The sequence below is a fragment of the Dryas octopetala genome, chromosome 8, assembly GCF_963921425.1.
Source record: "Dryas octopetala chromosome 8, drDryOcto1.1, whole genome shotgun sequence".
Taxonomy (NCBI): Eukaryota; Viridiplantae; Streptophyta; class Magnoliopsida; order Rosales; family Rosaceae; genus Dryas; species Dryas octopetala.
The window spans coordinates 6,020,346-6,032,235 of NC_141373.1; the positions used below are offsets into that span (position 1 = coordinate 6,020,346).

Consider the following 11,890-nt stretch of genomic DNA (forward strand, 5'->3'; position numbering starts at 1 on the left):
AACAAAAGATGCAATTAAACAAGCATAAAAATAAAAGTATAAGAAGTATTTCACTATTTGAGTTTTAAATGATGAAACCATCCAGAACAATTGAAAACATAATTTTTGGGGACTGAATTGAACTATTCTGATTTATACATCGAAAGTTGAGGCTACAAATAAAAATTATGGCCAATTTAAGTTTCTTGTGCGGTCGATGTATATCAGGACATACAAGTAGCCAGCTCACTCAAAGACCATAAACTCAACCTTTTTACAACTTGGCCTGCAGAAAATTTCATATTCATCTCAAACATACGCATAGACTAATACTAGAGTACAGCAAGTGCCACATAACTACTTCTCAACCTTATAGCTTTTAAATACAGTTTCAGTACAGTACCTGATAACCTATTTTATCACCTACATAGACAAATGACTGCAAACAAATTTAACGAATTTTTCGTGATCATATGTACTGCAATTCATTCTGCTTCCTAGAAAGGCCAGTGTTTTGAGTCCTCAAATTGATGATCGGTCTCATCAAATATCTCCTCCTACATAATAATGAATATTTGATGTCAGGATACAGGACCTTGTAAGAGATATTGTGAATGAAACATAAAATTACAAATACAGTATAAAAAGATGACGGCTATTACCTGTAAAAGCTCTTCAATGACATCTTCCATTGTTATAATGCCAACAGCCTCTTCCTCTTCAGGGAGCTTGGGGAGTGGTTCGCTATCAATCTGCAGGATGTCAGAATATATCTCCTTTGACCATTTCTTGCTTCTGGACCCAGCCCTATATGAATTACTCCCACTGTTGGGAAAGCTCTTCCACTTCTGCAGTGATCTTTTGCTCTTCAAAATTTTCTCTTGAATAGGCTTTTCACCATCTATGTCCACTTTCACTTCTTTCACTGGATCTATTGAGAGAGACATAAAGGACAGTTACCATCACAAAAATGGAAAACAAAAAAGTCTCATCATAATGTTTGAAGGGGCAGAAATTGCAGATGGAGAGATTTTGGTTAGGAAAATTTTTAAGCCATTCTACAGTAGGAAGCAGGGGCTTACAGTCAGCAGGGTTGCCATTGGGCTGCTCCACATTCTTATTGCTCTGTCTTACAACAACAGCCATGTGACTGTGACCTTTCTGAAACTCGTTCAATATGTTGTATAATGGCAAATTTTCTGGAACCCTATCAAACAAACAAGAGTAGAACATCAGATTATAAGTAACATGACGTAAATCATCCTAAACTTGTACTGCAATTGAGCCTACAACAAATGTAACCTTCCTTTAACCAACACAAAGTACCTCGGAATCCTGCGTATAGTGACATTCTTTACAGGTACTTCATCTTCTGGGTTCGCCGTCAACAAATTCTTTACCTAAGATTTCAATGAAAAAAGTTGAGGAAAGTATGTCACCAAGAAAAATATAGCAACTAACTAATATGAAGATAAATCAGATGGGATGAAAGCAAATAAAAAAAAAAAAAACAAAATGCCATTAACATTTAAATGTTAAATAAAATACCAGGATGAGTCCAATTATGTTTGTAGGCTCCTCATAATAAACTGGCACTCTGCTATGCCCTTTCTCCAGTATTAGATTCATCAAATCCCTGTGTGATAGGCAGCATTTAGGGTTGCAAATCAAAACAGAAGTTATACAGTCAACGGAAGGTGACTTTTCTCTTCTAATATTGAAAACATAATAAACCTGTCAAGCTTGGCATTGATATCAATTGCAAAAGTTTCAGCTATAGGAGTCATGGCATCACTAGCTGTTTTCTCAGAGAGTTCAAGTGCTCCGGCAATAATTGTTGTCTCATCATGTGTCAACTCTCCACCTTTTCCAGCCTGGAACAAAACAATCATATGGTTATAGAGCAGATGGTATTTATTGTAAACATTGATGAGAAGAAAAGTCCAAAAGAAAAGAGTTTAACAACATGGCGATATTGGAAAAGACAAGGGTTTGAGAGCTGTCAGACACACCTTATTGCCATGCATGTCTACAAGTGTTTTCAACTCAGCTCTCCGAAATAGAGCTACATGTCCATGGCCCAGCAGAAAGTCTAATAACTGGGAACCATGAGAACATAAATAGTCAGAGAAAATAGTAGTATATTAAACAATTAAGTTTCCTCAAACCACTGGTATAAGAAATTACAAAGACATAAGTAAGTGTTAAATCAACATATAACACCTTGCTAATTGGATATGCAACAGGAGAGCAGATCCAAACAAGAACGCGGACAAATGGAGCCACTGTTGCACCTATCGTCAAACCATATCGAGAACAAACAGATTGTGGTATAATCTGCTCACAGAAATACATAGAATTTAATTTTAGAAAAGAAAAAATGAGAAAAGTCAGTGTATATCCTAAAATCTGTTTGACACATGTGAATAGAAGTTAGTGACACACACCATGTTTACATCATTACTGACTTGAAGAATGCATGTGCAGCATGTGCAGAATCAGTACTCATACAAGTCTACAATACAAACACAATCCCATATCACTGACCTCACCAAACAGAAGAATCAGTGTCACCGAAATTAGGATCGCACCCCATGCTGTCACCAGACCATCAAGGAAAATGGGAAGTGCCTGAAAGAAGGAACAACCATGTCAGTATCATCTTGTTTTCTCATATTGGATTCGATATCTTTTTCAATGAACATCAATAACACAGACCTCCATAGAAGCAGCATTGCAAATCAGTAGGGTGCAAAGCAACAGATGCTGGTTTTTGACAACCGGCAATATCTTCGCTGTAGATTAGGAACAAAATACACACAAAGAGATGCATTTATTAGTCAAAAAACATTATCATAAGAAATATCGTGCGAGACTAGTGAAACCAAAATCCATCATTACAAAGCTCAAGTCCCTTGCACAAAATTGTTGATTTTATGGAAAGCACTTTGGTAACTCTATATCTTTCTAGTAATTTACAGAGTCTTGAAAACCCAGAACATTAAATAAAAAAGAATCCCAGCATCAACCCTCATAGAAGATGCTGCAACAATTCATTTGAGTCTTTGTCAATTCACTCTTCATTCTTTAATTCCAACAGTGACACACTCTTTCTCCTCTCCTAATATCACTTTTCATGCACATGAAAAAGCTTGGATTATATTTCTCCCACCTTTACAAATACAACATAGTTGGAGAAAATAGTTCCACCGCCTAACAACACTCCATAATTTTCTTAAGCTGGCCAATCCAAACATTCATTTACAGCTTCTATAATCAACTAAACTCAAATTTAACATCAAAATAGAAACTTTAATCATATTGGGTCCCACACCTTTTCCTCTTTGATCCTTCCCTCTTTTTTTTCCATCACATTTACCGAGCAACCAAACAGAGCAGATGCTAGAAAGTTGCAATAAAAAAGCATAAAAGAAAAAAAGCAGAATCGTACCGGCAAATTTGCGGTCCTTGGGGGTGCCGGACTTGGCGAGAACTTCGAGATCGACGAGGCTCATGGACATGAGGCCCAAGGTGAGCCCAGACATTAGCCCAGCGAACAACACCAGAAACACGATGACCAGTATGTGAATGAAGAACCCGCTCGTGCAGCACTCGTACTCCACCGCCATTCAAAAAAAGCTTTCTTTTTCTCAGCTCCCAATCAATCAATGAACCAACCAATTATCTCCAAAAACAAAGCTCTAATCTCACTCCCACTCAGAGAAACACCTCCATTGCTGGATTGCTTGAACCTTCGTCGACCGACTCCAACTTAGAGAGAGAGAGAGAGGAATTTCTGGAGAATGGTGGGAAATGGGAATTTATACCACATTACCACACGAGTATTTTTGTATCACCTTTTCAATATCCATTCTTACCATTATTAGTTTTTTTTTTTTAAATGACAATACCAATAAAGAATTAACTTACCTGAACCCGGCTGACCTGGCATCCCGAGTCAATAAAAATGAGACACATCCTTTTTAGTTTTTGGTTTGACAGTGCCGAGCGGTCGGTGAATTTACCTAGCACTCAGCGGTGTTTTTATTATAATTTGTGAGCGATGCAACAAGCGCTTGGCACCATTTTCTTCGGCAATTTTTTAGGATACTTCTGAAAGAGTTCACCTCTTATAATTTTAGGGTGTATAATAGAGCTTTATAGAGACTAGATATTATGTTTTAATTCTGAATTTTTGAGCGAAAGTGTCGAGCGCTCAGGAAAAAAAGAAAATGACAGTGTCAAGCATTCGGCGATAAGACAGTGCGCTCGGTGACCTAATACGTCCGCCCAAAATCCCAAAATTAAAATTAACATAAAGCCGACAAATCAGTGGTTAGCACTCAAAAAAAGAAGAAAATGACAATGTCAAGCACTCGCCGACCATACCGAGCGCTCGGTGATACCAAATCAGAAATTGGACCTGACATTCCGAGGATAGGGAAGTTTCTCTCTACCAATAATAATACAAAATTACAAAAACCTTTTTTTGTTTCTTATTTTGGTAAACGGAGAAGATTGTAGGAAGAGAAGTAACAGAGATGATGAAGGTATGACTCAGAAATCAGAATACATAAAGGTAGCTTATAAGACAAAATCAGTTCCAAATTGTTTTCACTTTTCAGTTTTTTAACCTTATTTTTTGGATAATCATTCCTTGAAAGGTCAAATAAAGCTCAAGAGTAAGTGAGTCATAGTGTAGTAAGTGAGTCATAGTGTTATCAGGAATGCAAAGGACCCAATTTTTTGTATTGTCGACTGTCCAAGTTTAGTCTTTACCTTTTTTACATGTTTGTTTTTTTCTTTTTCTATTTACTTTTATCTTTATCTTTTGCCTAACTGTAAACAATAAGACAGAAAAAATTTATCAAACTGACTTTCCCATAACGTTAACAATTAAAACAACTTCAGTAATTTGGATTAGTTTTCATTTTGGTTTCAATTCATTTACCTAATTTCTGTCAACACACACAAAATTAGTATTATAACATTGCAGTTGATTATTATGTACGTATTCTATAATGCATAAAAAATCTGATTTGTTTGTAATTGGTAATGTTAACAACTACGTAGACCTTATTACAAAAATTAAAACTACATGATTTAAAGTGAAAATGGCATAAAATATAAAGACCGAAAGTATAACTCCCTCGGTAAGAAAATTAGAGAGAGAATCTTATAGTTTAAAATAATTTATTTATAACAAAGAAGGATGTTGTCCTTCAAGGCATGCTTTGCATATGAGTTCTAAACTATAATAAAATTACTGAATAAATTAGAATACTATCATATAAAATATGAAAATAATTCAACTAATCTATGCTTTTATAATCATGATAAGTTATTTCATTTTATATAACAAGTTAATCAATTTCTTAAATAAAAATATGGTGGCCTTTGTCTTATATAAAAATAAAAAGTAAAAGAGTGGCCACATTGAATTGACTTCTTTTTTTTTTTTTCCAATATATATATAATTACCAAAAACTCTTATTACAATCAAATGGGTAGATTAGGCCGACAGTTGGGTTTGGCGTTTGTGAGGGGGTGACGTGTAGTACAAAGGTGTGTGCGCCAGTGGGTCAATTGGATAGTCCGAATATGCGGGTTTGATATCAATTCTCAACGGAATTCGTCGGTATCATCTTCAATTGCTTCATCATTTATTTGGCGGGGTCGCCCTGAGAAGACCTGCTTTGGGGCACAGTTCGTGGGTCCTACATTAATTAAACGATGCTGACTAGATTAATAATTGGCTTAAATTATTAATGGGACACTCTCCACATGATTGCTATCCAATAGTCCAATATCATCCTTTAGAAAAATTATGATTTTTCATAAATTTAGAAGAAAAATGTTTAGACACGGCAGTTGTATACTTGTATCATGTATATAGCGCGCGGCTACGTGTGTTTTATTTATTTAAAAAATTATAAAATTTTTTAAAAATAAGAATATATAATAGTACATTAATGAGATCCACTATATATGTAACACGATTGTTCCACTAAATAGTCTATCAATTTAGAAGATGACAATTTTAGTGAATTTACAACCGTTAGTCTTGTCATGAATAAAAATATAACACGTAGAACAATGTACTGCAATTCATTCTGCTTCCTAGAAAGGCCAGTGTTATGAGTCCTCAAATTGATGATCGGTCTCATCAAATATCTCCTCCTACATAATAATGAATATTTGATGTCAGGATACAGGACCTTGTAAGAGATATTGTGAATGAAACATAAAATTACAAATACAGTATAAAAAGATGACGGCTATTACCTGTAAAAGCTCTTCAATGACATCTTCCATTGTTATAATGCCAACAGCCTCTTCCTCTTCAGGGAGCTTGGGGAGTGGTTCGCTATCAATCTGCAGGATGTCAGAATATATCTCCTTTGACCATTTCTTGCTTCTGGACCCAGCCCTATATGAATTACTCCCACTGTTGGGAAAGCTCTTCCACTTCTGCAGTGATCTTTTGCTCTTCAAAATTTTCTCTTGAATAGGCTTTTCACCATCTATGTCCACTTTCACTTCTTTCACTGGATCTATTGAGAGAGACATAAAGGACAGTTACCATCACAAAAATGGAAAACAAAAAAGTCTCATCATAATGTTTGAAGGGGCAGAAATTGCAGATGGAGAGATTTTGGTTAGGAAAATTTTTAAGCCATTCTACAGTAGGAAGCAGGGGCTTACAGTCAGCAGGGTTGCCATTGGGCTGCTCCACATTCTTATTGCTCTGTCTTACAACAACAGCCATGTGACTGTGACCTTTCTGAAACTCGTTCAATATGTTGTATAATGGCAAATTTTCTGGAACCCTATCAAACAAACAAGAGTAGAACATCAGATTATAAGTAACATGACGTAAATCATCCTAAACTTGTACTGCAATTGAGCCTACAACAAATGTAACCTTCCTTTAACCAACACAAAGTACCTCGGAATCCTGCGTATAGTGACATTCTTTACAGGTACTTCATCTTCTGGGTTCGCCGTCAACAAATTCTTTACCTAAGATTTCAATGAAAAAAGTTGAGGAAAGTATGTCACCAAGAAAAATATAGCAACTAACTAATATGAAGATAAATCAGATGGGATGAAAGCAAATAAAAAAAAAAAAAACAAAATGCCATTAACATTTAAATGTTAAATAAAATACCAGGATGAGTCCAATTATGTTTGTAGGCTCCTCATAATAAACTGGCACTCTGCTATGCCCTTTCTCCAGTATTAGATTCATCAAATCCCTGTGTGATAGGCAGCATTTAGGGTTGCAAATCAAAACAGAAGTTATACAGTCAACGGAAGGTGACTTTTCTCTTCTAATATTGAAAACATAATAAACCTGTCAAGCTTGGCATTGATATCAATTGCAAAAGTTTCAGCTATAGGAGTCATGGCATCACTAGCTGTTTTCTCAGAGAGTTCAAGTGCTCCGGCAATAATTGTTGTCTCATCATGTGTCAACTCTCCACCTTTTCCAGCCTGGAACAAAACAATCATATGGTTATAGAGCAGATGGTATTTACTGTAAACATTGATGAGAAGAAAAGTCCAAAAGAAAAGAGTTTAACAACATGGCGATATTGGAAAAGACAAGGGTTTGAGAGCTGTCAGACACACCTCATTGCCATGCATGTCTACAAGTGTTTTCAACTCAGCTCTCCGAAATAGAGCTACATGTCCATGGCCCAGCAGATAGTCTAATAACTGGGAACCATGAGAACATAAATAGTCAGAGAAAATAGTAGTATATTAAACAATTAAGTTTCCTCAAACCACTGGTATAAGAAATTACAAAGACATAAGTAAGTGTTAAATCAACATATAACACCTTGCTAATTGGATATGCAACAGGAAAGCAGATCCAAACAAGAACGCGGACAAATGGAGCCACTGTTGCACCTATCGTCAAACCATATCGGGAACAAACAGATTGTGGTATAATCTGCTCACAGAAATACATAGAATTTAATTTTAGAAAAGAAAAAATGAGAAAAGTCATTGTATATCCTACAATCTGTTTGACACATGTGAATAGAAGTTAGTGACACACACCATGTTTACATCATTACTGACTTGAAGAATGCATGTGCAGCATGTGCAGCATGTGCAGAATCATTATTCATACAAGTCTACAATACAAACACAATCCCATATCACTGACCTCACCAAACAGAAGAATCAGTGTCACCGAAATTAGGATCGCACCCCAAGCTGTCACCAGACCATCAAGGAAAATGGGAAGTGCCTGAAAGAAGGAACAACCATGTCAGTATCATCTTGTTTTCTCATATTGGATTCGATATCTTTTTCAATGAACATCAATAACACGGACCTCCATAGAAGCAGCATTGCAAATCAGTAGGGTGCAAAGCAACAGATGCTGGTTTTTGACAACCGGCAATATCTTCGCTGTAGATTAGGAACAAAATACACACAAAGAGATGCATTTATTAGTCAAAAAACATTATCATAAGAAATATCGTGCGAGACTAGTGAAACCAAAATCCATCATTACAAAGCTCAAGTCCCCTGCACAAAATTGTTGTTTTTATGGAAAGCACTTTGGTAACTCTATATCTTTCTAGTAATTTACAGTCTTGAAAACCCAGAACATTAAATAAAAAAGAATCCCAGTATCAACCCTCATAAAAGATGCTGCAACAATTCATTTGAGTCTTGTCAATTCACTCTTCATTCTTTAATTCCAACAGTGACACACTCTTTCTCCTCTCCTAATATCACTTTTCATGCACATGAAAAAGCTTGGATTATATTTTTACAAATACAACATAGTTGGAGAAAATAGTTCCACCGCCTAACAACACTCCATAATTTTCTTAAGCTGACCAATCCAAACATTCATTTAGAGCTTCTATAATCAACTAAACTCAAATTTAACATCAAAATAGAAACTTTAATCATATTGGGTCCCACACCTTTTCCTCTTTGATCCTTCCCTCTTTTTTGTCCATCACATTTTCCGAGCAACCAAACAGAGCAGATGCTAGAAAGTTGCAATAAAAAAGCATAAAAGAAAAAAAGCAGAATCGTACCGGCAAATTTGCGGTCCTTAGGGGTGCCGGACTTGGCGAGAACTTCGAGATCGACGAGGCTCATGGACATGAGGCCCAAGGTGAGCCCAGACATTAGCCCAGCGAACAACACCAGAAACACGATGACCAGTATGTGAATGAAGAACCCGCTCGTGCAGCACACGTACTCCACCGCCATTCAAAAAAAGCTTTCTTTTTCTCAGCTCCCAATCAATCAATGAACCAACCAATTATCTCCAAAAACAAAGCTCTAATCTCACTCCCACTCAGAGAAACACCTCCATTGCTGGATTGCTTGAACCTTCGTCGACCGACTCCGACAATTCAGAGAGAGAGAGAGAGAGAGAGAGAGAGAGGAATTTCTGGAGAATGGTGGGAAATGGGAATTTATACCACATTACCACACGAGCATTTTTGCATCACCTTTTCAATATCCATTCTTTCTATTATTTTTTTTTTTTTTTTAAATGACAATACCAAATTACCAATAAAGAAATAACTTACCTGAACCCGACTGACCTGGCATCCCGAGTCAATAAAAATGAGACACATCCTTTTTTGTTTTTGGTTTGACAGTGCCGATCGCTCGGTGAATTTACCGAACACTCAGTAATGTTTTTATTATAACCAGCAAGCATTGTTAGAAGCATTCGGCAATATTTCTTCCGCCAATTTTTTATGATACTTTTCAAAGAGTTCACCTCCTACGATTCTAGGGTATAGAATAAGATTTGTAGAGGCTACATGTTAGGTTTTAACTCTGAGATTTTGAACAAAAGTGTCGAGCGCTCAGGAAAAGAAGAAAATGACAATGTCAAGCACTTGGCGACATGACAGTGCGCTCGGTGACCTAGTGTGTCCGTCCAAAATCTTAGAGTTAAAACTAACATAAATTCGACAGACTAGTGGTGAGTGCTCAAGAAAAGAAGAAAATGACAGTGTCAAGCACTCGGCGACCATACCGAGCACTCAGTGATGTCAAATTAGAAATTTGACCTGCCATTCCGGTGACAGGGAAGTTTTTCTCCACCAATAATAATACAAAATTACAAAAACCTCTTTTTGTTTCTTATTTTGGTAAACAGATAAGATTGTAGGAAGAGAAGTAATAGAGATGATGAAGGTATGAATCAGAAATCAGAATACATAAAGGTAGCTTATAAGACAAAATCAGTTCCAAATTGTTTTCACTTTTCAGTTTTTTAACCTTATTTTTTGGATAATCATTCCTTGAAAGGTCATATAAAGCTCTAGAGTAAGTGAGTCATAGTGTTATCAGGAATGCAAAGGACCCAATTTTTTGTATTGTCGACTGTCCAAGTTTAGTCTTTACCTTTTTTACATGTTTGTTTTTTTCTTTTTCTATTTACTTTTATCTTTATCTTTTGCCTAACTGTAAAGTGTAAACAATAAGACAGAAAAATTTTATTAAACGACTTTCCCATAACGTTAACAATTAAAACAACTTCAATAATTTGGATTAGTTTTCATTTTGGTTTCAATTCATTTACCTAATTTCTGTCAACACACACAAAATTAATATTATAACATTGCAGTTGATTATTATGTACGTATTCTATCAATGCACGAAAAATCTGATTTGTTTGTAATTGGTAATGTTAACAACTACGTAGACCTCATTACAAAAATTAAAACTATATGATTTTAAGTGAAAATGGCATAAACTATAAAGACCGAAAGTATAACTCCCTGGGTAAGAAAATTACAGAGAAAAACTTATAGTTTAAAATAATGTGTTTATAACAAAGAAGGATGTTGTCCTTCAAGGCATGCTTTGCATATGAGTTCTAAACTATAATAAAATTACTGAATAAATTAGAATACTATCATATAAAATAGGAAAATAATTCAACTAATCTATGCTTTTATAATCATGATAAGTTATTTCATTTTATATAACAAGGTAATCAATTTCTTAAATAAAAATATGGTGGCCTTTGTCTTGTATAAAAATAAAAAGTAAAAGAGTGGCCACATTGAATTGACTTCTTTTTTTTTTTTTCCAATATATATATAATTACCAAAAACTCTTATTACAATCAAATGGGTAGATTAGGCCGACAGTTGGGTTTGGCGTTTGTGAGGGGGTGACGTGTAGTACAAAGGTGTGTGCGCCAGTGGGTCAATTGGATAGTCCGAATATGCGGGTTTGATATCAATTCTCAACGGAATTCGTCGGTATCATCTTCAATTGCTTCATCATTTATTTGGCGGGGTCGCCCTGAGAAGACCTGCTTTGGGGCACAGTTCGTGGGTCCTACATTAATTAAACGATGCTGACTAGATTAATAATTGGCTTAAATTATTAATGGGACACTCTCCACATGATTGCTATCCAATAGTCCAATATCATCCTTTAGAAAAATTATGATTTTTCATAAATTTAGAAGAAAAATGTTTAGACACGGCAGTTGTATCATGTATATAGGGGGCGGTTACCTATGTTTTATTTATTTAAAAAATTATAAATTTTATAAAAAATAAGAATATATAATAGTATATTAATGAGATCCACCATATATGTAACATGATTGTTCTACTAAATAGCCTATCAATTTAGAAGATGACAATTTTAGTGAATTTACAACCGTTAGTCTTGTCATGAATGAAAATATAACACGTAGAACAATGTCCTTTTGGTATTATGAGCATGAATATCATTTTTTTATGATTTATAATTAATAAAAATTGCATATCAAATCAAATTTGTGTTGTGCAACTAAAAAGAGTGTGTACCAAGGGACTTTTTATTCCTGGGACAATGCTAACTAATCATGATTACTTGTGGCCTTGTGGGATTGATCAATCTTTGACCAGCT

The 11,890-nt window shown here is 35.4% G+C and overlaps 2 protein-coding genes across 2 annotated transcripts; both read right to left on the reverse strand.

The window, feature by feature from the left end:
- Positions 1-90: 90 nt before the first annotated feature.
- Positions 91-3,757, reverse strand: LOC147276495 (DUF21 domain-containing protein At2g14520-like). Its single transcript, XM_086252883.1, has 11 exons — positions 3,431-3,757; positions 2,698-2,774; positions 2,527-2,610; positions 2,203-2,316; positions 1,992-2,078; positions 1,714-1,853; positions 1,528-1,615; positions 1,306-1,379; positions 1,062-1,186; positions 642-910; positions 91-536 (listed from the first exon to the last, which is right to left on the reverse strand). Exons 1-11 carry the CDS (start codon positions 3,606-3,608, stop codon positions 477-479), a joined length of 1,296 nt encoding a protein of 431 aa, XP_086109009.1. The 5' UTR covers positions 3,609-3,757; the 3' UTR covers positions 91-476.
- Positions 3,758-5,968: 2,211 nt separating this feature from the next.
- LOC147276496 (DUF21 domain-containing protein At2g14520-like) lies at positions 5,969-9,418 on the reverse strand. Its single transcript, XM_086252910.1, has 11 exons — positions 9,051-9,418; positions 8,330-8,406; positions 8,159-8,242; positions 7,826-7,939; positions 7,615-7,701; positions 7,337-7,476; positions 7,151-7,238; positions 6,929-7,002; positions 6,685-6,809; positions 6,265-6,533; positions 5,969-6,159 (listed from the first exon to the last, which is right to left on the reverse strand). The coding sequence occupies exons 1-11, from the start codon at positions 9,226-9,228 to the stop codon at positions 6,115-6,117; spliced, it is 1,281 nt and encodes a 426-aa protein (XP_086109036.1). The 5' UTR covers positions 9,229-9,418; the 3' UTR covers positions 5,969-6,114.
- Positions 9,419-11,890: the final 2,472 nt, after the last annotated feature.

Bases quoted from the DNA above. Each gene is read 5' to 3' on its own strand.
- LOC147276495 (XM_086252883.1), bottom strand. From the start codon at position 3,608: ATGGCGGTGGAGTACGAGTGCTGCACGAGCGGGTTCTTCATTCACATA. The intron at 2,317-2,526 runs GTCAGTGATATG...TTCTGTGAGCAG, and splicing joins TGATTCTTCTGTTTGGTGAG to ATTATACCACAATCTGTTTG. The intron at 537-641 runs GTAATAGCCGTC...ATTATTATGTAG, and splicing joins TCATTGAAGAGCTTTTACAG to GAGGAGATATTTGATGAGAC.
- LOC147276496 (XM_086252910.1), bottom strand. From the start codon at position 9,228: ATGGCGGTGGAGTACGTGTGCTGCACGAGCGGGTTCTTCATTCACATA. The intron at 7,477-7,614 runs GTGTGTCTGACA...GTTTTGTTCCAG, and splicing joins TAGACATGCATGGCAATGAG to GCTGGAAAAGGTGGAGAGTT. The intron at 7,003-7,150 runs GTATTTTATTTA...TTGAAATCTTAG, and splicing joins ACATAATTGGACTCATCCTG to GTAAAGAATTTGTTGACGGC.